This window comes from Sesamum indicum, linkage group LG6, assembly GCF_026168435.1.
Source record: "Sesamum indicum cultivar Baizhima isolate 11 linkage group LG6, ASM2616843v1, whole genome shotgun sequence".
Lineage (NCBI taxonomy): Eukaryota > Viridiplantae > Streptophyta > Magnoliopsida > Lamiales > Pedaliaceae > Sesamum > Sesamum indicum.
In genome coordinates this window covers 3323360-3348073 of record NC_142662.1, presented here as the reverse complement: position 1 = coordinate 3348073, position 24714 = coordinate 3323360, and the positions used below count along the sequence as shown (strand labels likewise).

The window sequence follows — 24714 nt, the reverse complement described above, 5'->3', positions numbered from 1 at the left end:
TCGGAACTGGAGACTCGAGTCATACCGACCAAGGCTTCTATACGACGATCCCCACGAGCCAGTTCAGTCGATTTGGCACCTAACCAATCGACCCACTAACATTGCATAGACGTCCCACGTCTGTCGTCGATGGAACGCGACACTCGTCAAATGAAAGTGACTCTTAATGCAAGTCTTCATACAACTTGGAACATTTGATACCTAACTCTTGACAGTTGATTTCATGGTCGCCATCTAATGTGCAATCCAACTGTTGCATGGTTGTCAAAGTAGTGTGTGGGTTTTATTGTGATGGCAAAAAAAAAAATGCAAATATATATAATGAGCACAACAAAGAAAATATCAATAACGAATACTCATTTTATTCACTAAATAATATTACATAAAATCGAATTATTGTCAAAATGAATTACAATTATGCCAATCTAATTGACTTCCAAATCACCTATTCTACCAATTGGTTGGGCAGGAAAGGAGAGGATTACTTTAGAACTTTTGTGCTTGGTTTTTATTTTCTTTTTTTTTTTGTTGGTTGTCATTATTCTCCAATGTGAACAATCTTCTCCATGTTATATATCTACGGTGGTTTTACTCGAAAAAAAAAAAAAAGTTGGAACTGCATCTGTATTTTGCATCATTATTACATAGGACAAATTTGGAACTTTAGAACCCCACACAAATAATATGCATTTCGAGGCTACACCCGATATATACATAATCATGATTATAAACCCTCCTACTTACTAGTCTTCGTCCAAAAATACTGCTTGCAGAGGCGAAGGGAAATACGCAATCCACCTCTCACAGTCTTGGACTACTCTGCAAATGGAAACCCTAGCCTTCTCAAACGCCATTGCCTTAAAGGCCAACTTCAAGACTCTCCGCCCCGTTAGATGTTCCGTCGCACCTCCTTCCTTCGGTGATCCTATATTCTATCTTCGACGATTCAACTCTAGCATCTTTTAGGATGCTTACGTGTTTAACTCAAATCCCTTTTCACTTTTTTATATTAGTTACTCGTTTGTTTGTATTTATCAATGTTGTTACGTTTTTGGGGGTGGCGAAAATTATTAAGTTCTGGTGCTTGATGTACATTTCAAATGTAGCGTTTGTCTCTCTGAAGATTGTAAAATGGTGAAACAGATTATCAGTAGGGGTTTATGAAGTCGTGTTAATGGCTACTCTCTTCCGAATTGTTTAAGCTTCATCCTCCCGCCATAATCAGATGTATGAAAAGGGATGTAGCGTTGAAATGACAATGAAGTTTTACACTTTAATGCAAAGAGTCTTTCTTTCCATTAAATAGATGCGGAGATGGAAGGGAGGATCAGCTGATATTTGTTTTGCTTGATGGCTGCAGTAGACCACTCTGCCAAGTTCAAGGAAGCTGCTAAGCATGGGAATTTGGTCCCACTGTTCAGACCAATTTTTTCTGATCATTTGACTCCGGTACTTGCATACCGGTGCTTGGTGAAGGAAGATGAGCGGGATGCACCCAGCTTTCTCTTCGAGTCTGTTGAGCCTGGTCTAAAAGCATCTAGTGTCGTAAGCTTTCTTTCATCCCGTTTACTTTCTTTTTGTATTAGTTAGATAATATGAGGTATACAGAGTTACAGATGACGATAATGGTAAACCTTTGCGAGTTGTTTGAGGGTGTCGTTCTTTGTTGCTAGCCCTAGGCCACAATTTATGGATTCTGATGATTCATTCAGGAAATGTTCATGATATTTTAAAAATCTAGAGAAGTGTTTGATTGAACCAATGCAAAACTGATTTGTATACTGTAACAATCCTAAAATTCAGATAGAATTGATAATTTTGTCACTTCTAGTCTTTGATCACTTTGTAGTAATAATAATCCAAGAAACCTAAAACTCTACATATTTTTTAACTCAAAGTTTCTTGAAGCTGGGGGAGGGGGTATTTGATGTATCCGAGCATTGTATTTTGACTAATTTTATCATTGAAGACCTCATTTTCTTACTTTTTGCCTATGAAAGGATGTTTAATTGATAAATCATCTAGTTTGCTTAATCAGGATCTAATTCATCTCAAACTTAAAAGATAATTAATTATTCTATCTTGTTAAAAGCTGTTAATCGTTGTTGGAATCAAGTTGTAGAACTTCATTTTTTGCTACACATTCCCAGGACTCTTATGTCGAAATAGTCTCATGGCTTTGAGATTAACTTCCTTCTCCATCTTCCTCATCTTCCTAGGACAAGTTCCTATCCCTATTGCCCGCCTGAGCCTGAAACTATAGATCAGTTCAGAAGACTTTCATCTAGATAAACTATATGAACGATCTCAGTTAGGGGGGAATCCTGCACTTGACCAGTAGTGTACACTCTACAGTATTTGCAAGTCTGTGTTTCTAGGTTATCCTTTGATTTCTAAATGGGTAATTGTCAACAAACAAGAACCGAAAAGGGATTTAGGCCATATAGATAATACTTTCTTGTCCTTATGGCTTATGCGGCATTGTTAGTGTTAGAACACTAATCTTTAATTGTAAATGTTTTTCTCTTCTAACTTTTTTGTTGCTTTAGCTAATGTACAATCAACTTTCCTAGGGGCGATATAGTGTTATTGGAGCTCAGCCAACAATGGAAATTGTGGCAAAGGAGAATGTGGTTACCATAGTTGATCACCATGAGGGACAAAGAACGGAGGAGTTTGTGGAGGATCCCATGGTTATTCCTCGGAGGATTATGGAGAAGTGGAAACCCCAACGCATTGATGAGCTCCCAGAAGCATTTTGTGGTAATATAACCACCTACAGTTTTGAATTATGTACACATTGAAAGGAATACTTAATTATCATGATTGATATGTGAAAAGCTATAACAAGATTACCTCTTGCCTCAAGATCTGGCAAAAGCAGATGAGCATTTCTACCTTCCATATTGCATTGTTTATTTGCTTCTAGTGGGCAGTGTCTGCTATCCATGCCTTTTCTATCTTACAAAATGGTATCAGTTCCCATTAGGCTCAGATATGACACGGGTTACTCTAAATTGATTTCTACAATGTTATATAAAGGGACTTACTAATATGCGATGAGTATTACCTTACATTAATGAAACTCAGTTTATTTGATTTCACCTGGATCTAGTGAAAAATGATATTCTGTGACAAGAGTCTTAGCTATTCCAAATCATGTTTGTTCCCATAATTCTTGGTTTACGCCTGATTAAGATGAGAGACCATGGTTCGGTATCATATCTTATTGACCTTTTTCATTCTTCTCATCAATTTATGTTTCACGTAGGTGAGGCTTAGCTTTATGCTGATTTACTAATACCCTTATAGATAAGACTTAAGAGATACAGTCTTATTGCGTTTCCTGGCTGTACAGTGGAGCACATGGCTTTAAGAAAATGCTTTATATATTTCTGTTTATCTATCATCATTCTCCACACATGGCTTTAAGAAAATGCTTTATATATTTCTGTTTATCTATCATCATTAGTGAATTTCAATATATTGAATAATGACATAATAACAGTGAATAGCTATGGTTGTCAATTCACAATATTTTTCTGCCAAACAGGTGGTTGGGTTGGTTACTTTTCATATGATACAGTGCGTTATGTAGAAAAGAAAAAGCTTCCTTTCTCAAAAGCTCCCGAGGATGACAGAAACCTCCCTGATGTTCATCTGGGTCTTTATGATGATGTCATAGTGTTTGATCATGTGGAAAAGGTTCTCTCGTTCTTCTTGAAATTATTATTTATTTTTTAATTTATATAATACAGGCAAAACGAGAAAGAATCTCAGATTTTTAGCTAACTTGGACTTAGCTATTTATATATATATATATATATAGGCTGCATAATGTTGGACTAATTTGTTCTCTCATGTTACTGCCTGCATTTGATAGAATTTCTTCATTGTGGTGTAGTTAAATGGAAAATACACCTCTCTTGAAACATATATTTTGCATTTCCTTTACCATGTCACTCAAATACTTTTGCCTTGTTGTATGTTTGTTATGATCTCTCATTTAGATTAAGTTTCCGATGTTAGAACTTTTTGCAAGTTAGTTTACTAAAAGAATTTTTGGTTTTAAATTAAGTTCTATTTTCGTTTTGTTGATCTCTCATCTGGATTTGTTTCTGATATTAAATTTTTTCTGGCGATTTCATTTACTAGGAGAATGTTTGATTTAAGATCAATTATATTTTCATTATTCCCTGTCTGTTTTCAGGAAACTACTTGTTGAGGCTAGATGTTCATGTTCCTAGAAAGTTCATTGTCCTGCTTCTTAAGTGCTGTGTCATTAAATACTCATATACTTTTCTCCCAGAAAGCATATGTGATACACTGGGTCAGATTGGACCAGTTTTCTTCTGTCGAGGAGGCTTATGATGATGGCATGAACAGATTAGAAGCTTTAGTGTCGAGAGTGCATGATATAGTGCCGTAAGTGATGCACTTTGTTTTTAACTTGTTCCTGTATTATTTTTTCTTGCTTTAAATTTTCTTCTTTTGATTGTTAATCAAGTCCGAAGCTGGCTGCGGGTTCAATAAAATTGTACACAAGCCTTTTTGGTCCATCTTTGAGCAAGTCCACAATGACAAGTGAAGAATACCGGAAGGCAGTGATGCAAGCCAAGGAGCATATCCTGGCAGGAGATATCTTCCAGATTGTGCTCAGCCAGCGATTTGAACGTCGAACTTTTGCTGATCCCTTTGAAGTGTATAGAGCATTAAGAATTGTTAATCCAAGTCCATATATGACTTATTTACAGGTCTGTTTACTCTGCCTTGAAATTTGTCCAATTATTAGGGGCTCAGCTTTCTCCTTACAATCTTCAGATGCATAATTGGTGATTAGGCAAGGGGCTGTATCCTGGTTGCGTCAAGTCCTGAAATCCTGACTCGAGTTAAGAAGGTACGTACTCTTCGTATGCTGCACTGTGCTTATGGTGATTCTGTTAGATTTCAGTGTTAATGCATTTACCACTCTGATTGCATTGATCTTCTTTTCCTCTTAGGCAAACTTGTTTATTGAGAATAATATGACAAAGACCCTTAAACATATATATGTACATCCCATCCTATTTGCTCCAGAAGAAGTCCATTTGATCAGGGCCAAGGGACTAAATTATGTCTATGCATTGGAAGATAGTGTGAACAACCTTACTTACATTACACATAACAAATGGTGAAGTGTCATGGACGGATCATGGAAAAGAGCTGATAGTTAGCTCCTTAAGTAGAAGTTACCAAAAGTTCAAGATCCTTTGTCCAATGCTGTGTAAATTTAGATTTCATCAAGAGAGGCAACAAATTCACCTCTAAGTCCCTAATTCTTTGGAAACTCGGTCATGCTTAATGTCAAGGATAGAACAGTTAACAGGTACAATTTTGGCTTTGGCAGGGTCCTTTCATGATAGACTCATGGAATCTTGGATTAGATTTTAAACAGTTGACGATGTGGCTAGGTCTAGTACATGATTGCTTTCTCAAATCAACACTTGCCTTCTGATGTATATTGAAGGCTTGGAAGGACTATACAGTCTACTGCAACATACTCAGTAACTCAGCAGGCCATCTATCTGGTTATGGTTTCTTTTCGGTTGTGACATCTAAATCTAGCTGCAAGAACATATTCAGAACTATGAACTTGGACTTGTAGTTATTATTTCATGGATATTGAGACAATTCTATTGATTTTTTTAATCAAGTATTTCATGATGGCTATTTAATATTCTTTTTCCCTTTCCTTTTACTAGCCTTGACTTTTATTTCTGTTGTATTCCCCCTCAATGGCAGGGTAAGGTCATTAATCGACCTCTGGCTGGAACTGTCCGTAGAGGCAAAACGCCCAAAGAAGATTACATGCTGGAAAATCAGCTGCTGCATGATGAAAAACAGTGTGCAGAACACATTATGCTTGTTGACTTGGGAAGAAATGATGTTGGAAAGGTTGTCCTCTATATTCCATGTTTCTATGACCTATAGATGAGATCTACTTGTGTGATTTATGATTTTGTATGCCGTGAGGCACTAGTGATTGGGAAAACATGCTCTTGGAGTAACCTTTTTAGAATCCCAAGCTTTTAGTTCAAAGAAAATACTTTAGGTTCTTCCTCTGCCCGTTATCTTTTGACAAAATTTCTACTCCAGTAAAACTATATTTGCAATTTCTACTGTGGCATAGCAGAAATAACTTTTGCAGAGAGAAAACTTTGCACCTTCAAGCTAAATAACCTTGTTGACCAGTTATAAAGCACTAGTGTTTCTGTTTTTTCTGAGCTTATCTCAAATTTCTTATCAAATCAATTGGTAGTTCTTGAATATCGCAATGTGGAACTTGGGCCCTGGTGTTGGCATGCCCAGATTACAGCTGAGTTTATCCATTTCACACTGAAGTTCTATTCTCATTTCCCGAGATATTGATTCATGGTGTGAACTTTTTTGTTGGACTGCTTTTTCTCGGGGTATGGGTGGAGATTTTATTGTGCATTTAGAATGTACAGACAGAGAAAAGTGAATTAGGCAAGATGCAGCAGATTTCAGACCTTTGTTTTTCGATGAGTCAAGGATGGTAACCACTAGCCTTGGTGGTAAAAGGTTTATTTTCAGGGATTAATGAAATTGATTTATTCGTTTATCCCTTGCCAATCAATATGCATGGCGTGCAAATTTGGGTGCCAGACCATGATATTTCTGTGGAGTGGGCTGACTGTTTAGAAGTGTGGTTTGGGTTATTGGCCTCTTAGGGGAGAGTTTTATTTCTAATACAGTGTGGGTTCATAAATGTACTTTCACGTCAAGCTTATGTATAAGATAGTGTGAAATACACTGTAAAAGGAAAATATGTTAGCACAATAAGTGCTATTGGGTTAATTGTAGAAAGGAAATGACGTTATTCAATTCTTGGTGTAGGAGGAATCTGCTTCTTTTTTTCAAAATTAAGGTGTATAATTATTATTCTGTCATGATTCACGAATACTAGTTTTTGTCGATGCAGGTGTCTAAATCTGGTTCTGTGAAGGTTGAGAAACTCAAGAACATCGAGCGCTATTCCCATGTCATGCACATTAGTTCCACTGTATGTATTGCAGCCAGAGATTATACATATCATTCACTATCTTCTTTATATATGCGCAAGTTAAAAAGTGCTTTGGGCATAGTTGAGTTGAGTAAACCCAAAATAAACTGTATAACTCTTGACATGGATGGGAAATAATGTGAGGAAATTAAAGGATACCGAGTAAAAGAAAAGGCCCAATGATGGTGCTCTTGCATATTCAACCTAGAAGTAGCAAACTTGGTTGTTGCTTCATTTTTTTCATTTGTTTCCAGAAAACTAGGCTCTAGCAAAAATATTTACTTCCACTAATTCTTAGTATCTTCATGCTTTCTGTTGGTTTATACATTTTGAAGGTTACTGGTGAGTTATCATCTAATTTGACCAGCTGGGATGCTCTGCGTGCAGCGTTGCCTGTTGGAACAGTTAGTGGAGCCCCAAAGGTTTTTCAAGCAACTTTCATCTAGTATCACTGTTTTACTTATTGGCGTTCGAATTTCTTGTTGATTTTTCCACTTCTTGATCTTCTGCTTCTAGAAGTACACCCTGAAATTAATTATTTCTTGGGTTTCTTGCTGATAGAGTTGCCATTCATTTCAATGTCATGCTAACTTCTTTTTATTCCAGTAAAGGCTATTTCCTGCACATATTAAACCTGAAGACTCTCTGCACATACTACAATCACTTCTATCTTTTGGGGAGGTTGGGACGGTGGTGGTGAGGATGGGGCTCATCTTTTAAAGGCAGTTCGACTCTCGCATGTGTCTTGATAATTATGAACTTCTGACTTTCTTTCTTTTGTTGTATTTGTAAGTGAGAGTCTAGAAATCCACTGAAAGTAAAATTCCTTGAACATTCTTCAAAACTTTATGATCAATTCTAAATTCCATGCACTTTTTCATTTCTGGTTATTTACATTGTTGAACTATACTTCAAGCTGTGCCAATGGCTATAATAGACAGCATGCTATTATTGCGTCAAGATAAGAGAGCATAACATATGCAATTCTTAATTTCTGACGTACAGGTGAAAGCCATGGAATTGATTGATCATCTAGAAGTTACAAGACGCGGGCCATATAGTGGTGGATTTGGTGGCATTTCTTTCTCAGGAGATATGGATATTGCTTTAGCTCTGAGAACAATTGTATTCCCAACGAGCACGCGTTACGATACTATGTATTCGTACAAGGACAGTGGGAAGCGCCGGGATTGGGTCGCCCATCTCCAAGCCGGGGCTGGCATAGTGGCTGACAGTGATCCTGCTGATGAGCAGAGAGAGTGCGAAAACAAGGCCGCTGCTCTTGCTCGTGCCATTGATCTTGCAGAGTCATCATTTGTCGAGAAATAACATCGTATCAGCTTTCCCCTGTGAACTTTCTGCCGTCTCCCTACATTCCCATTGGAAATTTTGCTGCCACAGAAGGAGTGTTGGAGAAAACTTAAGTCTAGCAGTCTTTAATGGTGGGAAAAATCAAGCTGTGTCTGTTTGGTATGCAACATTGGAGGATTTTGTTTGCTGGAGAAACAGTTTGTTACTGAAATTCATTACCGCGTTGTATAGGATAAAGACTGATTTATTGTTCACCCTGCAGATTTACAATATTATAGCTTCTTAGCATATACACAAGAATATGATAATACTATAGGATTTTTTTTTCTTCTTTTTATTAATTTTTTAATAGCAAGAAATAAATTTATAAAAGGCGAATAGTTTTGCTAGTGGAGGATTTAACCAGTCTTATAAAAGAGCAGAACATGACTTTCCTTGCAAAGGGAAACAAAAACGCTGGGCAGGTATCAAAGTTTTCAGACAATGGGTCGAAGCCGTTTGAGCCAAAAAGTCTTTGTTCTCTCTGCAGCATTGTTGCAAAATGACTGAATCAAATTCAGTCAATATCTTCGAGCGCTCTTGAAGCAAGTTCACCAAGGTTTTGGTTGGAGGAGCTGGGATCCTATCAAAATGCAGAAGCAGCATTGAATCAGTATGAATATGTAAATCTGCGGCCTTTTGCAGTCCTTCCTGAGGGACTGCATTTCAACATTGCTATTTATTGGAGTGGAAGACTTAAAGTCAACCAAGAACTGCCGTAAAATTCCCTCTAAAATTTTCCCACCCAATGGTTGATTCTCTTGTCCATCTTCAGACCGCTTCGCCGGCAGTCCCTCACAGCCAGGCTCTTTCGCGCTGGCTTGCACCTGAAATCCTTCTCCCTCTTCCTCTTTTTGACCGCAATTCCAACCCTCCTTTCTTTTCCGACCTCTAGATCCGGCAATGGCCGCCGCCGGAGCTCACCAGCCTAATTTTTTCTCCTTCCCCTCCACCTTACCAGTCCATTTTCCTCCCTTTCCATGGCTGACCCTTCTCCAACCCCTGAATCACCCCCTTCTTCCTCTAACCCGCCTGATCCCAAACCCCAACCTCCCAAATACTCTTGCTGCCCCACCTTCAAAAAGGTCTTTTGCCAGTTTTGTTGCAGAAATCCACAGGCTCTCGTTTCCAGTCAAATCCTCTACGAGCTGCAAAAAAGTCTTCCCATGAAAATGAACTTCAACTTGTAGGCACAACCTCTACATTCAAGGGTGAACCTGAAATTCGATTCTCTAAAGAAGAAACCAACTTGCTGAATGTCTCAGGTCTGCTCTTGTTGGTACGAATAAAGGAGAGCCCATAAAGTCCACAAATACACTTCAAAAGACAACAGAAAAAGCACAGGGAGATGTCCCTGTAGACGGAAGCAGTACTGAGGAACCCACTTTAGATATAAGAATCTTTTGCTCAAGAAGATGGAATCCTACACAATGCTGAAGAATAGAGTGTCTGCTGAAGTCTGCCATTTCTTTGTTAACAAACTGCAACACACTTTTCCCTACACAGATAGCTTCCCCATCTTTCATAAAGCTTGGAAATCAGACAGAGACTCTAAAGCTCACATTAGGGACCTCATCCCAGTTCTGATTTTGTGGAGCATCTGGACCATTTGCAATACTGCCAAGCATGAGAGTACCTCTTTCAAGTCAGCTGCCATCATTTTCAAAATCCATAACTACTTGCAACTCCATGGTAAGGCTAAAATGTGGAAGCCTACTACTCATTGGAAAGGGGATAGATTTTTGGCCTTCTCACTCAAAATCTCCTTTCCAATCAAGAGGAAGAGCACATACTGCACCTTGGTTAAGTGGGAAAAACCACAAATGGGATGGTTTATATTGAACACTGATGGAGCCTCAAAAGGCAATCCAGGTATTTCGGGGGCTGGAGGTATTCTTGGAGACCATCATGGCCAGGTGTTATTTGTTTTCCAGGAGCCCCTTGGCATCATATCTAATGCACTTGCAGAACTCAAGGCTATCCACAGAGGCCTTCAGTTGTGTTTGACAGGAACATCAAAAAAATTTGGATTGAAACAGATGCACTTGCTGTTATCAAACTCATATCCACCCCATTTCTAGGAGCTTCGCACCTTCAACACATTCTCCAATAAATAACATTACTATTCCCTCAAGCTGAAAATTAAGTTGTGCCACATCTTCAAAGAAGGCAATCAAGTGGTTGACTACTTTGCTAATCAAGGCTGCATGGCTCAACACCTCTCTATCCTCAATCCAGAGAACATAACAGGTATCTTCAGAGGTTTGATCAAACTTGATGCTAGTAATCTCCCTTCTATTAGAATTCAAAATTCTAATACTATCTCTTTCATCTCCCCATGCTAAAATGGCTGTATTGAAATTCTCTGACAATGTGCTATTTGCTTATCTTTCCCTATGTGATTGCTTATCTCTTTATCCTATGGGAGATGCTCTCCTGGTCCTCTCTTGTATGTTTGTGAATTGCATGTACAGGTTTAAGGAGTTGTACTCCTATTTTGTTTGCTACCTTGAGTTTATGTCAAACTTGAGCAATGTTTTTATCTTTCTGTAGAAGTCCTGTCGCATCGGATGACGTGATACAGTTTTTTGCACATCAGGGCACGATTAATAGTACCAATATCTTTAAGTCCTAGTCCACCCTCCTCTTTCGGCTTACATACCTCTTTCCACGCTACTTTCGCACCCACTAGTTCCCGTGCCTTTCCAAAGAAAAGCCCACAGACGCTTCTCGATGTCTTTAATGACCCCTTTTGTCAATATGAATGCAGATGCCCAATAAACACTTAGAGCCATAAGAACGGATTTAAGAATTTGCACCCTCCTTACATATGGAAGTGCCAAGCCCTCCCATTCATTAATATGCTCATCAATCTTTATCAATAATGGTTGGTAGCCAAAAATAGATAACTTAGAAGATGTCAAAGGGAGACCAAGATACCTTATCTGGAGATGACCCTCCCATTCATTCACATCTTGGGCTGACCGAAAAATAATGAGATGACTCTTCTCAACGTTGAGTCGTAGCCCCGATCATGTAGCAAATCGAGCCAGCCCATCTTTTAAGACTCGAATAGAGTCTACATTGGCACGACAAAACAACAATAAATCATCAACAAAACCCAGCTGGAATACACATGATGCCTCAATGGAATGTGAACGTCAAATCCTGCTCAATCAGCTGCAAAAATCTCATATGAACCACTTCCATCGTGAGCACAAAAAGATACGGTGAGAGGAGATTAACTTGTCTTAGTCCCTAGCACCTGCAAAGAATCCATGTGGTTTTCCATTCATTCCGACCGAAAATGAGGGTGATGTGACACACTCTTCGATCCACCTGCTAAATGCCACGGGAAAACCAAATAACTGTAGAACCAATAACAAGAAGTCCCACTCCACAGTATCGTAGGCCTTCCGAATATCGACTTTCAAAGCACATCTTGGTGGCAGTCGGGTTTGGTCGTAACCAGTGAAAAGTTCCTGCGCTAACATAATGTTGTCCCCTATGCTCCGACAGGGGATAAAGGCAGCCTAGCAGGGACTAATAATCTTGTCTAATACCACACTCAATCTTTCGACAATGAGTTTTGCAATAATTTTATATAGTACATTGCAACATGAAATAGGACAGAAATCACCAACAATCATGGGGAGTGAACCTTGGGGATAAGCGCCAAAAGCGTGCAGTTGATTTGCTTAAGAAGCTTTCCCGTAGAAAAGAAATCCAACACCGTCTTCGTCACTTCCTGCCCCACCACCGACCAAGCGGCTTTATAGAATCCCGATGAGTAGCCATTCGGTCTCGGTGCTTTATCCTCAGCAATATCGAAAATGACATTTTTGACATCATCTGTAGTGAAAGGCTCAACAAGATAGGCAGCTTCCTCTTCTGTTAAAATATGTCGTGCCCAAGGCATAAGATACCGAAAATCCATCACCAGCTGACGCTTGTCCCCTCCTAACAAGAATTGGTAGTAGGAGACAAATTCATGAGTGATTGCAACTGTTTCCTTGTGTGTGACCCCTTGTGCATCATTAATTTGCAAGATATGTCGTGTTGTCCGTTGCCCAGAAATCTTGCGAAAGAATACTCGAAAGAATAACCATGACAGTCATGTGCACACGATGACTATATATTGGATCTATGCGAAAGGTGATTGTGCAACAGACATATGCCAATTGATGGAAGGAGAGTTGACCAAGAAATTGCACTTTTGGAAAGTGCAAGTTTGGCCGTAATTAGAACCCTTTCTATAAGGCATGATTTGATCATACTATATAGTTGAAGGGGTTACCTTATAGATGAGTAGAATGTATTATACACATTTCTAATTATCTATACAAGGTATATATATATATGTCTTTGTGTATAACTATTTAGAAAATAATTACACATAATAAACAACAACACATAGTGAGTGGTGTTGAGAACACACACTCTCTCCTCTCCTCTCTTCAATTCGGCCGCCGCCTCCTTTATCTCTTTTTGGGAGTTTGACTATGATCTCTTCTAGCAAAGGGATCAACGTCTGATTCATTGTGATATGGACTTTGCTTTGGAGGATTCCTATGTTGGGATCTTGAATTGAATGATTTTCGGTTGGAAACTTGAATTGAAAGAGGTATTCTCATTAAGTCTACGCATCTCTTTCGTTTTATAACCATAGCCTCGTATGAATATTTTATTCTCTATTTTCATACTACATCAAATGCTCGAGAACACCAAGGGCACACCCTTGGTACGTTGAGTTTACCTTTTTTTTTTCTTATTTATCTCTCGCTTCCGCTAGCGCGTCCCTGAGCGGATATGCTTGTTCCCTTCTATAGTTGCCTAGTTAAGAATGGGAACCGATGCCTAATCCTATGCCCTAGACCAACGCTTGGAGACAGTTGATAGGACCGTACTCATATGGATTCGGAACCTAAATGTTTACCCCATATTTCACCTAGTCTCTAGTGCCATGGATTATTGCTAGCACATGGTATCGGGCTATTTTCAGTTATAGGATAGTAAAAAGTAATTAATTAAATTGAATTTAATTAATTATGTTGGTCACAAATGCTGAAGTCTAACTGAGAGTAAACCTAGAGTGTGGTGTGCCGAATACTATTCTTAATCCCTATGCTTTTTTTAGGGAATACATCATAGGTGACTAGCTAAAGTGAATCATAAGTTATCTTCGTAATACTAGGTGTATCAATAGTGTCATCTTGGATTAAGAGTTCTAGCAATATAACTATATAGATATCAAACTTTAACTAAAATTGTATTGTAAGATTTGTTATAATTAGAACATTCACTTTAATCTTTTCTTTATGTTCATAAATGCTACGAGCCAGTACTTAATGTCAAACTTTATTAAAGTATTTAAAATACATGAGTTTTCATGAAGCTTACGAGAGTGAAAGTTGAAGTAAATGCCCCCTTCCCCCAAAGCAATCCACTTTCCACCCCTTCCCCAGGTGAACCCACCATCGAGGCCCTCTTCCCCTCACCTCTACCTTTTCTCTAGCTCTTCCTTGCCCCCGCCCCCGCCCCCGCCCCCGCCCCCGCCATTCTTTCCTCGACGCCTCACCCAAATCCTATTCCCCTATTAATCACTATTGTATAGATTACATACACATACGGCAAAAGTATCTCGCATCCTCCCATTTAACTTTCATATTGAGACAAAACTTTTCTTTGGTTTTTTTGCGGCTAAACATACCTAATTGTCCTTCATCTATCTGATTTTTTTCATAAAGGAAATGATACACATAGTTTGTGGATAATTATTGCCCAATTTACCTTTGGCTTAAGTCAGTGCAAATCTTTATTGCATTCTCGTACTATACAAACTTTACATCAATGGATGATTAGTTTTTATATTTTCTAAATTAAAAAATATAATTAAATTATAGAGAAAAATACAAACAACCTCAATGTGATATTGCAAAAGAACAAATTACCTCGCTATAAAAGAAAAAATAACAATTTATCTTCTATATTTTTTAAAATAAATCAATTTACCTCTTTAGACATGAAGGTAAATAATTTTATTTTAAAAAATATAGGGGTAAATTATTATTTTTTCTTCGTAAAAAATAATTTGCTCATTTACAATATCATTAGAAAATAAATTGCTACTTGCCCTTAAATTATATATAATGATTTAAAAAATGAGGCCTCCTAATACACGCGTAGGTGTATGTTGAAGATTCTCTGTCGGGAAAAAGCATTAAAAAAACAAGAACCTGACATGCGAATCACCTGTCCTAAATATCGAGGGTACTGCAGAAAGCACATTTGCCAACTCAATTTCAATATTTTTATGCTTGCGAGCAAATAATTCCAAACGAAATGACTTGCTCTTATCTTTTCGTCTGTTGCACCACCCAAAAAAATAAAATAAAATGAACAGAAATTGAAACCACAGAACTTCTTTTGTATTCTTGTTCTTGCATCAATTTTTTCAATATCAGCCCTGTATTTCCTACCCTTCTTCAGGTCTGACAGAAAACTTGTCACATCCTCAAATTTTAGTACATAATTACCGATTATCAGCATAACAATATTGATAAATGGTGTGTATATATATTTAGTATCGAAATAGAAATTTATTTGACATGATAAATTCTTGAAAGTAATTGAAAATTTAGACAATAAAAATTATGGGGTTAAAAACACCCACTTGCATATATATATAGACAGTGGAGTGGTGTATAAAAACACCAAGTTATCTCTATTCTTCCTTTAGTGAAAGAACACTCTAACATCTCTTTGAAGAATCTCTCTGTAGCTGAATTTCGTAAGTATCTTGTTTAGTTATTGTCTGAATTTTGTGGAAAAATAAGATGTAAGATGAATCTAAAGAAAGCAAACTGATTAGGTTGGAAGAAAAGTAGCAGAAAACAATCTGTTCGATCAGCCTCTGTAAATCATGATTTTCTTGTGATATACCTGTCAAACTTTAGTGATTCTTGTTTCTATGAAAACTTTAGGGTGTCTACTAAACTTTGTAGTTTTGAGCAAAAGCCGAATCATTCGTTTTAAAGGGTAAATTAGAGATAATGTTCTGTTGCTCTGTTTCTGCGGCAAATCAGATAATCTGTACTAAAAGCTTTATAACCTGAGATATAATGGTTCAATTTGTATGATCATTTCCTAAACTGAAACTAGGAACCTACGAGATTATATTATGAAAATATGGTGATTGTTGGAAGAGTATATGAGTTTTGAGATAATTTTAAAGTAGTAGATTCGAATCTGTTTATGTTTAAACCAGGTTGTAATAAAACTTAAACAACTAATTATATATAAATCCAATTAGTATGATTCTTGTTGTAAATGAAACTAGAGACAAATACGAATATCTTATGTAAAAATTGCACTTTTATCAATTGTATTTCTATCTGAGAAAAATTTATAAATTGGAATAGAGATTCTGTCAAGGGAAAATCTAGTAGATCACAAAGACAGATTTTAATAAAATTAATTCTTGTGATTTAAAATACAAATCATATACCATTGGAAAGCTTATTATGTAGTTCATTATACTAAAAGTTTTTAAAGTTAATGATTGTAAATAAAGTTATGATTTAATTAGTGAGCAATGCTCATACCGTGAGGAGTAAAGATTCAGGGGCGGTAAGAGTAATTTTTAAAATATAAGCACTGATTTTAAAATATCAACATATACACTAATGGAAAGATAGTCGAGTCTACTTTATGTTAAAGAAAACAGAATAAAGATATGAGTTTTATAGAAGGAGATATTCAGAGATTAGTGATAAGTGTACGAATATGATCTAATGCTTTACGAAGAAACTGTAATGTTATAGATTGATTAATTATACATTTTATAATTCATTTTAGAACACAGAAACAATGCGCAGGACCGAGCACATCATTCTGCTATTCAAATAGTTGGGGAAAGTGAGGTAAGTATCGTTAATTGAATCTATATATATATATATATATATTTACTTATCTATCTGTGAACTTGATTAGAAATTGTTATGTGCTTAATTGGATTATATGGTTGTCTCATGAAATGGTTATTATATGTTTTGTCTATGGCTATGTAATACATTTGGTGAATAAAGTTGAATTACGGAGATTGATTGTAACATTATTCTAATTGATTGATTTTGTTATCAAATGAAAATGAATGATGGAGTTGTTGTAAATAATTGTGACACTATTCTATTTAAAGATTTGCCTGAAATCAAATTGTAAAGTTGCAAATGTACAGATGATACATTGAGATGAGTGTTGAACGGAGTTGATAAAACGTGAATGATTTATTGAGATGAAAAGATGGCTTATCTATTTTAGGTATATCCAATGGTTTACGATGATGTGATGTGATGTGATGTGATTGATGATGAGTTGTGTGCTGTCATGATGATGCAATATATGATATGAGAAAAATGAATATATAACTAGGTACCACGGTGCAAAGGGTATTGGGGTGTTCTGAGTAGCAGAGGAATATCCTATGTTGTTAGCTATACACTGGGGTGGTGTAGGGGTGCCAGGTTCGGTTGTGATGTCCTGTGCTAGAATTGTTACACACTTGGGGATATCACATACGATGGTTACTTTCTGCTGATGATTGTATGATATTGATTGAGATGATGAAAGCCGACAAAACTATTAAATATGATTCAGTTAGATTAAGCGGGCCCAAATGAAATAATTAATAATTATAAGAATTAAACTTCAATGATGTATAAATGATGTTGTGGATGGTGTTTGATTCTGATATTGGTTTCACATGATTATTGGCATTATTACTTCGTGATTTCATGAAATTGCGTAATATTGATTGATTGGTATCATTGAAATTGGTGTCTTGTGAGCACATAACAAATATTGGTTGATTGTGGTAGTGGAATGAAATTGGGTTTATGTTATACATGGCTATATATGTGTATATATATGTAAGTTAATTAGCTAATACTTACTAAGTTGACAACTTATCAAATTTGCCATGTGTTTCTTTTAGGAGATAGAAAGCAGTGACTCATCTAGTTAGACGGTCAATCAGTTGCCAACTTTATAGGTGGGTCAGCAGTGCCATCCTAAATCGTGAGCTCTAGTTATATGGAGACAAGAATACTAAATTGTGACTGAATTGGTGTTTTATATATTATAATAGTTAGAAACTTTGATTAAGTATGTAATTCGCTTGAGGTGTTTGTCAAATGTTGACTTTATCATCAATTGTTTCATTGAGATAATTATGAATTTATTAGAATAATTGGAAATGATTAAGGAAGGGGCATCACAAAACTGGTTTTCTTGTGTTCTGAACAAAGAAATCAATGTGTTTATTGCCTTCTTTACACTGAGTTCGTAATTTCAGGTATCCAAGAAGCAACTGATAATGCCCACCACGAAGGTCTACATAGTGTAAGTCAGGCAAAAGAACTTTTTCCTTTTTTGATAATTAACTGGGCTGGAGTATTTATATCTTAATCTTGTCGGGAATTGGTTTTAAGGTTATGTTTGGCTATGTTTTAGTTACTACTCCTTGTATGGACATGTGGAGAACATGGCAAGAGAAATACAGAAGGGTGCAAACTCAGTTCCCGGTGTTGAAGCATTACTTTGGCAGGTGATTATTTGAGTTGGGCTTCGGTTTCTTTCCTCCAAAGGGAGCTGAAATTGGAGAAGATGGTTGTTGTAGAAAAGGGCTTCAATTGGAATTGGAATTTGATGAAAGTTTTAAGTATTTCGGTGGACTTATTGAATTTCTTGATGTCAAAATACTATTTCGTAAGGTCAACTTTTGTGCTGATCAGTTGATTGTGTTAATTTGAATTTAGAGCACTTCAAATATTGATTGTTCATTCTTTATTTATTGCTAATTGGACTTTTGATAGTTGATATTTCTGATGCAATGCTATATGTAAAGATTGTTGATGGCCATTAATGATTACTTATTGATTGTTGATTAGCTTTTGATGATTAATATTTTTTGCTGTAACAAAAGCTTTAACCTTTTTTGTTATTGAGTGCTTGTTTCATTGCAAAGTAGGTACCTGAGACGCTGCCCGACCGAGTTTTAGAGAAGATGAAGGCTCCTGAAAAAGCTGATGATGTACCTGAGATTAGGCCTGAACAGCTTGTAGAGGCCGATGGCTTCATCTTTGGTTTTCCTTCCCGTTTTGGGGTAATGGCAGCACAATTCAAAGCCTTTTTCGATGCCACCTATGAAATATGGGCTACTCAAGCTCTTGCTGGGAAGCCTGCTGGGATCTTCTGGAGCACAGGTTTCCATGGGGGTGGACAGGAACTTACCGCGTAAGTTTTCCCTCTTCTGTGTTTGATATTGCAGCTTTGATTCTATTACAAATTTATATGTTTGCTTGATCACTGACTGATCTGTTGTGATCATTCATGAAGGGTTTTGAGACATTTTTATGTAGGTAGTATATGAACTTCGTCATTCTTGGTCCTTTATGAGACTCATTTCTTGGACTGAAATATAGTCTCTTTTGGTCAGCCGGCCCCTCTACTGCCCACATCGTTAGTTCAGTCCCTATTCTTCTCCTAATTGTTTCTCTGCAATTTCAAGATCTAACAGGAACATAGTGAATCTGCTTGCTCAAAATTGAAGCGTATTTATTGCTAGTCAATTTATTTGATGCTGACAAACATGCATGCAATTGCATTGTATGTTTGGTTATAAGATCAGTAGATTTTATCTGAGTTCATGACAACCTAAGTGTCCTTTATCCTTTATTTCTCCAGTCCCTGAGCTTATGAAGTCTCGTACCTGCAGTGGGCCAATTCTTTGACATCCCACCGTGCTATTCTTCAATAGAGCCTGCCAAAAAATACATCATGCCTGCTCATTGTAATTCCCAGTTATTCCTCCGAATCAGCCAGATATTCAGTTTGGTGGTTGAAGTTTGTCTCTCTTTTATAGTCTTGTGAGATTGTTACTGCAAAATTTACTTACAAGGAAATACAACTTTCCATCTCAGCAAGAGACGTGGTCAGTTCCCTTTTCTTTTCTTTTAACTGTATTTCTTTTTCTTCCGGTTCCAAGTTCTGAAATGTTCTTTGGATTGGATTTTCAATTCCAAATTCTATCTTGTATTCCATTGAACATATACACGCCACGTGTACGAAAATGCTTGACTATAAGCTTCATAGTGGTCAGTGATCAATCATCATTCTAACCAAACCCGACATGTGATCATTTACAATCTATTTCTACAAGTCAGCAGCAATGTCATTCTCTAAAACATTTGAAGTTCATAGCCAAGATGCTTCGCTCTTGGTGTGCCACAGATTGGTTCAATTTGCCTACCAAAAAGTATAGGAAGAAAACCTTCATTCGGAAATAATCTGCTTGAACATATTGTCTTGATCAATGAGAGATCAAGAAATCATCCTCCGTGCCCTTTGCACCCGCCATCTGGAGAAAACACACATTATTTACAATTTTCCTGATGTATATGTAAAAATGTGATTGATGTTGTGGCTTAGTTCTTACCTGCAGATTGACTGCCATAACACAACTAGCACATCATGGCATGATCTTTGTTCCTCTGGGCTACACGTTCGGCAATGGAATGTTTGAGATGGAACAAGTGAAGGGTGGATCTTCTTATGGCGCTGGAACTTATGCAGCAGACGGTTCACGTGAGCCCACAGAGCTCGAACTTCAGCAAGCCTTTCATCAGGGAAAGTACGTTACTGAAATTACGAGAAAGCTGAAGACTTAAAATCTTCTATACTACAATGCACGTTTCAAGAATTATGATGATGACATTGTGCTAATATCTTTACCAAAAAAAGAAGGAACTAATAGCTTATAAAAGTTCATGATGTAAATGAAGCTTGAAATTTTGGAGTTCCTGTTGCACTGAAATGCCGGCATATAACTTATGTGATGTGAGATGTATGCAAAACCTGTTCTTAATCCAGTTCACCAATTTCTCCATATTTTGAGAAATCAGATTTTCACCTCGATTGTATAATTGAGGATGAATAGATAAATGAACAAACCCAAGACAATCCAGTTCTAATGGCAACAATGATTCTTGATGAAAACCATAACAGGATTTACGAAGATCATCAAAAGACCCAACAATTCTATGAAGACATTCTTGTCTCAACAAGATCTATTTTTATCCAAAATATGCCCCCAAAGGAGCTCCAGCCAACTCCTCATAAATTGGCTATAGAAAATTTTTCATAAATTCCATTCTTTCTTTGTCTGACTGGTGAAAAAGTCCCTATGACCTCAAAAATATTCCAAACAGAAAATATCCATTGATTTCATATTGGAATTACATCAAAGCCTTTCAATATTTTCTTATTAAAAAAAATGAGAAAAATACCATGTCTTTCTATTTTCTTTTTGGCACCAAAAATTCTCCAGAAAAAATCCCAAATTGGTTCGTCGGATGGTGGTATTATTTTGGTCTGGAACCACAAATTCTTTCAAAACTGGTCAAAGAAGCATTCAAATTCTTCACAGAAAATTTCAAAATCAGTATGTTTTCAGGACATCTTCCCAACTTACTCAAATTGTACATCCAATTTAATTTGACCTGGATTCTGAAAATCGAACCCCAATTCAAACCCATCCAAACTGATGAAGATACAATCATATTTTTCTTAGGGAAAAAATATGTAAAATGGTAGGACAAAATGAATACAGAAATATTTGAACAAACAACAATTTTGGAGTGGTTCAAGCAAAATCCCACAATGTACAAAACATTAATAATTCTTGGCGAAGAAATCAATTCGGAGTAGGAACAATTTCTATTGAGGAAAAACAATTTGTCGGCAAGAATTGCCAAAGCAAAAAATGCAAAAAATTCTTGAAGAAATACAAAGTGACAAAGAAGACTCTCAATCGCCAATTCATCTCGGAGACGAAAGTGAAGATGATTGTTTTGGTATTTTTAGTCCAATTCCATAAAAGTTTAGTTTGATGTAACAAATTTCATTGTTGTAACAAATTCCATACAAATTGAAAATGATGTAATCATGATGAAATCATGAAGTAAAAAAAATCAAAAATAAAAAACCCAAAAATTTGTTTCAACTTTTGCAGACAACTTGCTGCATTATGGAGGTTTGATGGACAGCCACAATCAGCAAATAATTCAAGTGCATGATGAACATCAACCATTTCTATAAATAGAGGCATTTGTTGGAGAGAAAACTACAACTTATTTTTGAGAGCTTTTCTCACACACACTCACTAGCATTTGCTTCTTTCAAGTTCTTCTCTTGTTCTTCATCTCTTCTTCCAAGTTCTTTCTCATTCCTCTTGTATTTCATCACTTCTTATTTCATATTACAGAAATAGGATGCCTTGGATAATTAATATCTTTGTACATCTAATTGTTCTGTAAATTCTTTGTATACAAATTTTCGAAAATTCAAGTAAGTTTTCTTCCACTCATAATTGTCTTTAATTTCTGCTTCATTAAATATCCTTATTATAATTTCTATAATCTTTATATAATTTATTGCTTTATATAATTGATTGTCATATTCATTCTTTTAGATCTTTATATTTCCTTACATGATTTCAACTATGGTTGTTATATTCAAATTATTCTTGGTTTGTGATATCCTGGTACTGAATATATATATATATATATATATATACACACGTAATCCCAACATCATAACAAGAACAATCAACAACACAAAATGAAACTATTCTAATTGGTTCTTACGTCATCCACATTTCATCTTTATAGCTTCCAAAAACATGACTTCTATTTTTACTCACAAATAAGGAGAAAACTACGTACTAATCCCACCTGATAGAAATGCACAACTTGGACCTAGTTCTCCTGAGTAGATACAGGAAAAATCTCCACCTAAAAAATGTTAGCAGAGGAATAAGTCTGCAACTCAATAAGAAAATAACTAATACTATTTATACATGTACGTGAAATATAGTCCAGATAAAACAAGATGAGCAATGTACGTAAAGTATAATCAATTTAGTTTCAACACAAATAAACTTTATCTAATACGCAGTCAACTCACAACAAAACAACCAATTAAACTCATCCTTTTTTAATCTGCTTACCAGAAGGTGATATAGTGTCTTTGTCCACCAGCCCAACCTCACTGTTCATTACATAAGTGAATCCCCTTGACATGTCACATAGGCTCATTAATCTAATTTCACATCATAGTTCTTTCAGTTTACATCAAAGCTCTTTTCATGTTGCATCATAAATTTTTTCTTTTAATTTCGCCATATAAGCTATTCAACAATATCAAGGGGTATCACATCATAGTTATATTCAATTTTCATCACTCCCTCATTTCCACATATCACCGTTTTTATAAGCAATTAGTACCGTAAAACCACATATTGACATACTTTCATTTGCAAGCACAACAATACGTCATTCAACAAATATAATATTTTATTGTATTTTCTCATTTTTACGTACACAATATCATCATTCAAATTAAATCATCCACCATTTATACATTTTCAAATAAATAAGCTTCGGCACGAATCACAGATTTATATAAAAGTAATACCACAAATAAATAAAATATATATAGATAATACTAATTATTTACTTATCTTGATCTTACAACGCTTTAATTATCAAATAGACAAATTGTTCAGTCCCTTCACTGTATCTTCAAATTCTATAATGAGTTGTAGTTCATATAATTAATATATCAATAATATCGTAATTTCTAAATATAATATTAAATATTATTCATATAATTTTTAATTATTTTTTAATATTATATTTCCATCGAAATATAAATCTTTATTTTATTATTTTCTAACTAACTAAACTTTCTAAACTTTTCAGGTTTATATTTAATTTATCAACCAGTTCATAAGAATTCATTTACACAAAACTCTTCATAGTTTTATAGCTACCGTTATCAATAATATCCTAAAATTCAATTATTACGAGAATCATATTTTTTTTAATAAATATAATATTTTTTAAATAAAATTTTCTAATACTTTTTTAAATATAATTTCTAAATATTGTTATGAATTTTCTATCAATTTCTCACACTGTCGAATTTAATTGAACACCAGTACTTATAATTAACCATTTGGTCAAAAGGTCCGATGAAATTGAGTAAATTAATTATATTAATGATTAAATCTAACAAATTTAGTAATTAATTTATTTACTATAATATTTTTATACCAAATGTGATATTTAATTTGACACTAATTCAAATAGCCAAATTCATAAAATTTTTCGACTAAATATTAGATCAAATAGTATTTAAATTACATTTAGTAAAGAAACTAATTAAATGATATAATATACAAATTAGTTAGTAATTTACCATTAATTACTTACCCGTCTCTGAAATGATTGTGTGTATCTAATTTGTATACAAACAAAATTTCGATGTAAATGTATGTATATAAGTACGGTAAAGATTATTCAAACCATTAAAACTATTGGTACAAGTATAGGTCGACACGTGCTCTTGAGGCCCTCCTTTATACATGTATTTATTATCTATATTATTTTTTTTGTAACTTTTGTTCAAATTGCAATTTGGTCCCTTAAGTTTTTAATTTACATAATTAACCCCTAGAAACTTTTGAAAGTTTCGATCAAGTCAATTAAAATTCTAATATATTCAAATTTCAGCCTATAATTTATTTATAATTAAATCTAAACTTTCTTAAGGATTATCAATTCGTATCTCAATTATATATAAAATTCCTGACGCCACATCATCCAATAAGGGCGAAGGTAGAAAAATTTCATACTCTTTAGGAACAAAAAGGTGAGATTTAATGGAGATTATAAAAAGTTAAAGTAGTAGAAAGACCCGAGCAAGGGCAATTATAGCTTATGGTTTCTCAGAAAAGATATATGCGTTCTCATGTCGCATAGTAAGAATTTCTAATTCTTCACCCTTAACAACCAGAGCGGTATTCTGTTCAATATAAAGATAGGCAATGTCCTCAGGGTCAGACCTAACTCTAGGAAGTATGTCACCCAAAGTCCTTTCTCCAGAATTACTAGGAGAATCCATCAATCAACCAAAATACTACAAACTAACAGAAGAAAGAAGGAAAGTAACAAAATTGCAGAGATTTTTAGGGTAGAAACATTTTTGTGAATAGACAAAAACCCTTCAATAAAAACAGGAATGTTGTAGAAGAAGATGAAATGTTACTTTGTAGTTAAGTCCTGCTATATAAAGCTTACCATGCCAAGTGCGGGAATCGAGAAAGTCATGTCGCCTCCTATTGGCTACAAACTCACCGTAGCCATAGGAAATTGACAGGTGTAAGGACGCGATCAATGGCA

The 24714-nt window shown here is 35.6% G+C and overlaps 2 protein-coding genes across 9 annotated transcripts; both read left to right on the top strand.

Annotated features, from left to right (window-relative positions):
- Window positions 1–724: 724 nt before the first annotated feature.
- On the top strand, window positions 725–8628 carry LOC105165172 (anthranilate synthase alpha subunit 2, chloroplastic). 3 transcript variants are annotated; one of them, XM_011084082.3, is made up of 11 exons: window positions 725–919; window positions 1361–1545; window positions 2574–2763; window positions 3554–3705; window positions 4310–4425; window positions 4508–4754; window positions 4841–4897; window positions 5782–5934; window positions 6983–7063; window positions 7399–7485; window positions 8069–8628. In XM_011084082.3, the coding sequence occupies exons 1-11, from the start codon at window positions 826–828 to the stop codon at window positions 8390–8392; spliced, it is 1686 nt and encodes a 561-aa protein (XP_011082384.1). In that variant the 5' UTR covers window positions 725–825; the 3' UTR covers window positions 8393–8628. The 3 variants fall into 3 exon arrangements, with proteins under 3 accessions (XP_011082384.1, XP_011082386.1, XP_088738203.1); XM_011084084.3 differs by having other exon boundaries at window positions 761–919; window positions 1364–1545; window positions 2585–2763; XM_088882077.1 differs by lacking the exon at window positions 725–919 and adding an exon at window positions 940–1227.
- A 196-nt stretch (window positions 8629–8824) lies between these two features.
- Window positions 8825–20307, top strand: LOC105165173 (Quinone reductase family protein). Of its 6 annotated transcripts, none has more exons than XM_011084088.3 (7): window positions 15014–15203; window positions 16278–16335; window positions 17406–17462; window positions 17766–17812; window positions 17924–18017; window positions 18441–18706; window positions 19914–20307. In XM_011084088.3, exons 4-7 carry the CDS (start codon window positions 17787–17789, stop codon window positions 20137–20139), a joined length of 612 nt encoding a protein of 203 aa, XP_011082390.2. In that variant the 5' UTR covers window positions 15014–15203; window positions 16278–16335; window positions 17406–17462; window positions 17766–17786; the 3' UTR covers window positions 20140–20307. The 6 variants fall into 6 exon arrangements, with proteins under 6 accessions (XP_011082392.1, XP_011082387.2, XP_011082390.2 ...); XM_011084086.3 differs by having other exon boundaries at window positions 16271–16335; XM_011084090.3 differs by lacking the exons at window positions 15014–15203; window positions 17406–17462 and adding an exon at window positions 8825–10663 and having other exon boundaries at window positions 16271–16335; window positions 19901–20237.
- Window positions 20308–24714: the final 4407 nt, after the last annotated feature.

Coding starts and splice junctions, on each gene's coding strand:
- LOC105165173 (XM_011084085.3), top strand. CDS start 10,621: ATGGCTCAACACCTCTCTATCCTCAATCCAGAGAACATAACAG. Junction 10,664..16,270: donor CAATCCAGAGAACATAACAG/GTATCTTCAGAG, acceptor AATTCATTTTAG/AACACAGAAACAATGCGCAG. Junction 16,336..17,765: donor AAATAGTTGGGGAAAGTGAG/GTAAGTATCGTT, acceptor TCGTAATTTCAG/GTATCCAAGAAGCAACTGAT.
- LOC105165172 (XM_011084082.3), top strand. CDS start 826: ATGGAAACCCTAGCCTTCTCAAACGCCATTGCCTTAAAGGCCAACTTC. Junction 1,546..2,573: donor GTCTAAAAGCATCTAGTGTC/GTAAGCTTTCTT, acceptor CAACTTTCCTAG/GGGCGATATAGTGTTATTGG. Junction 4,755..4,840: donor CATATATGACTTATTTACAG/GTCTGTTTACTC, acceptor ATTGGTGATTAG/GCAAGGGGCTGTATCCTGGT.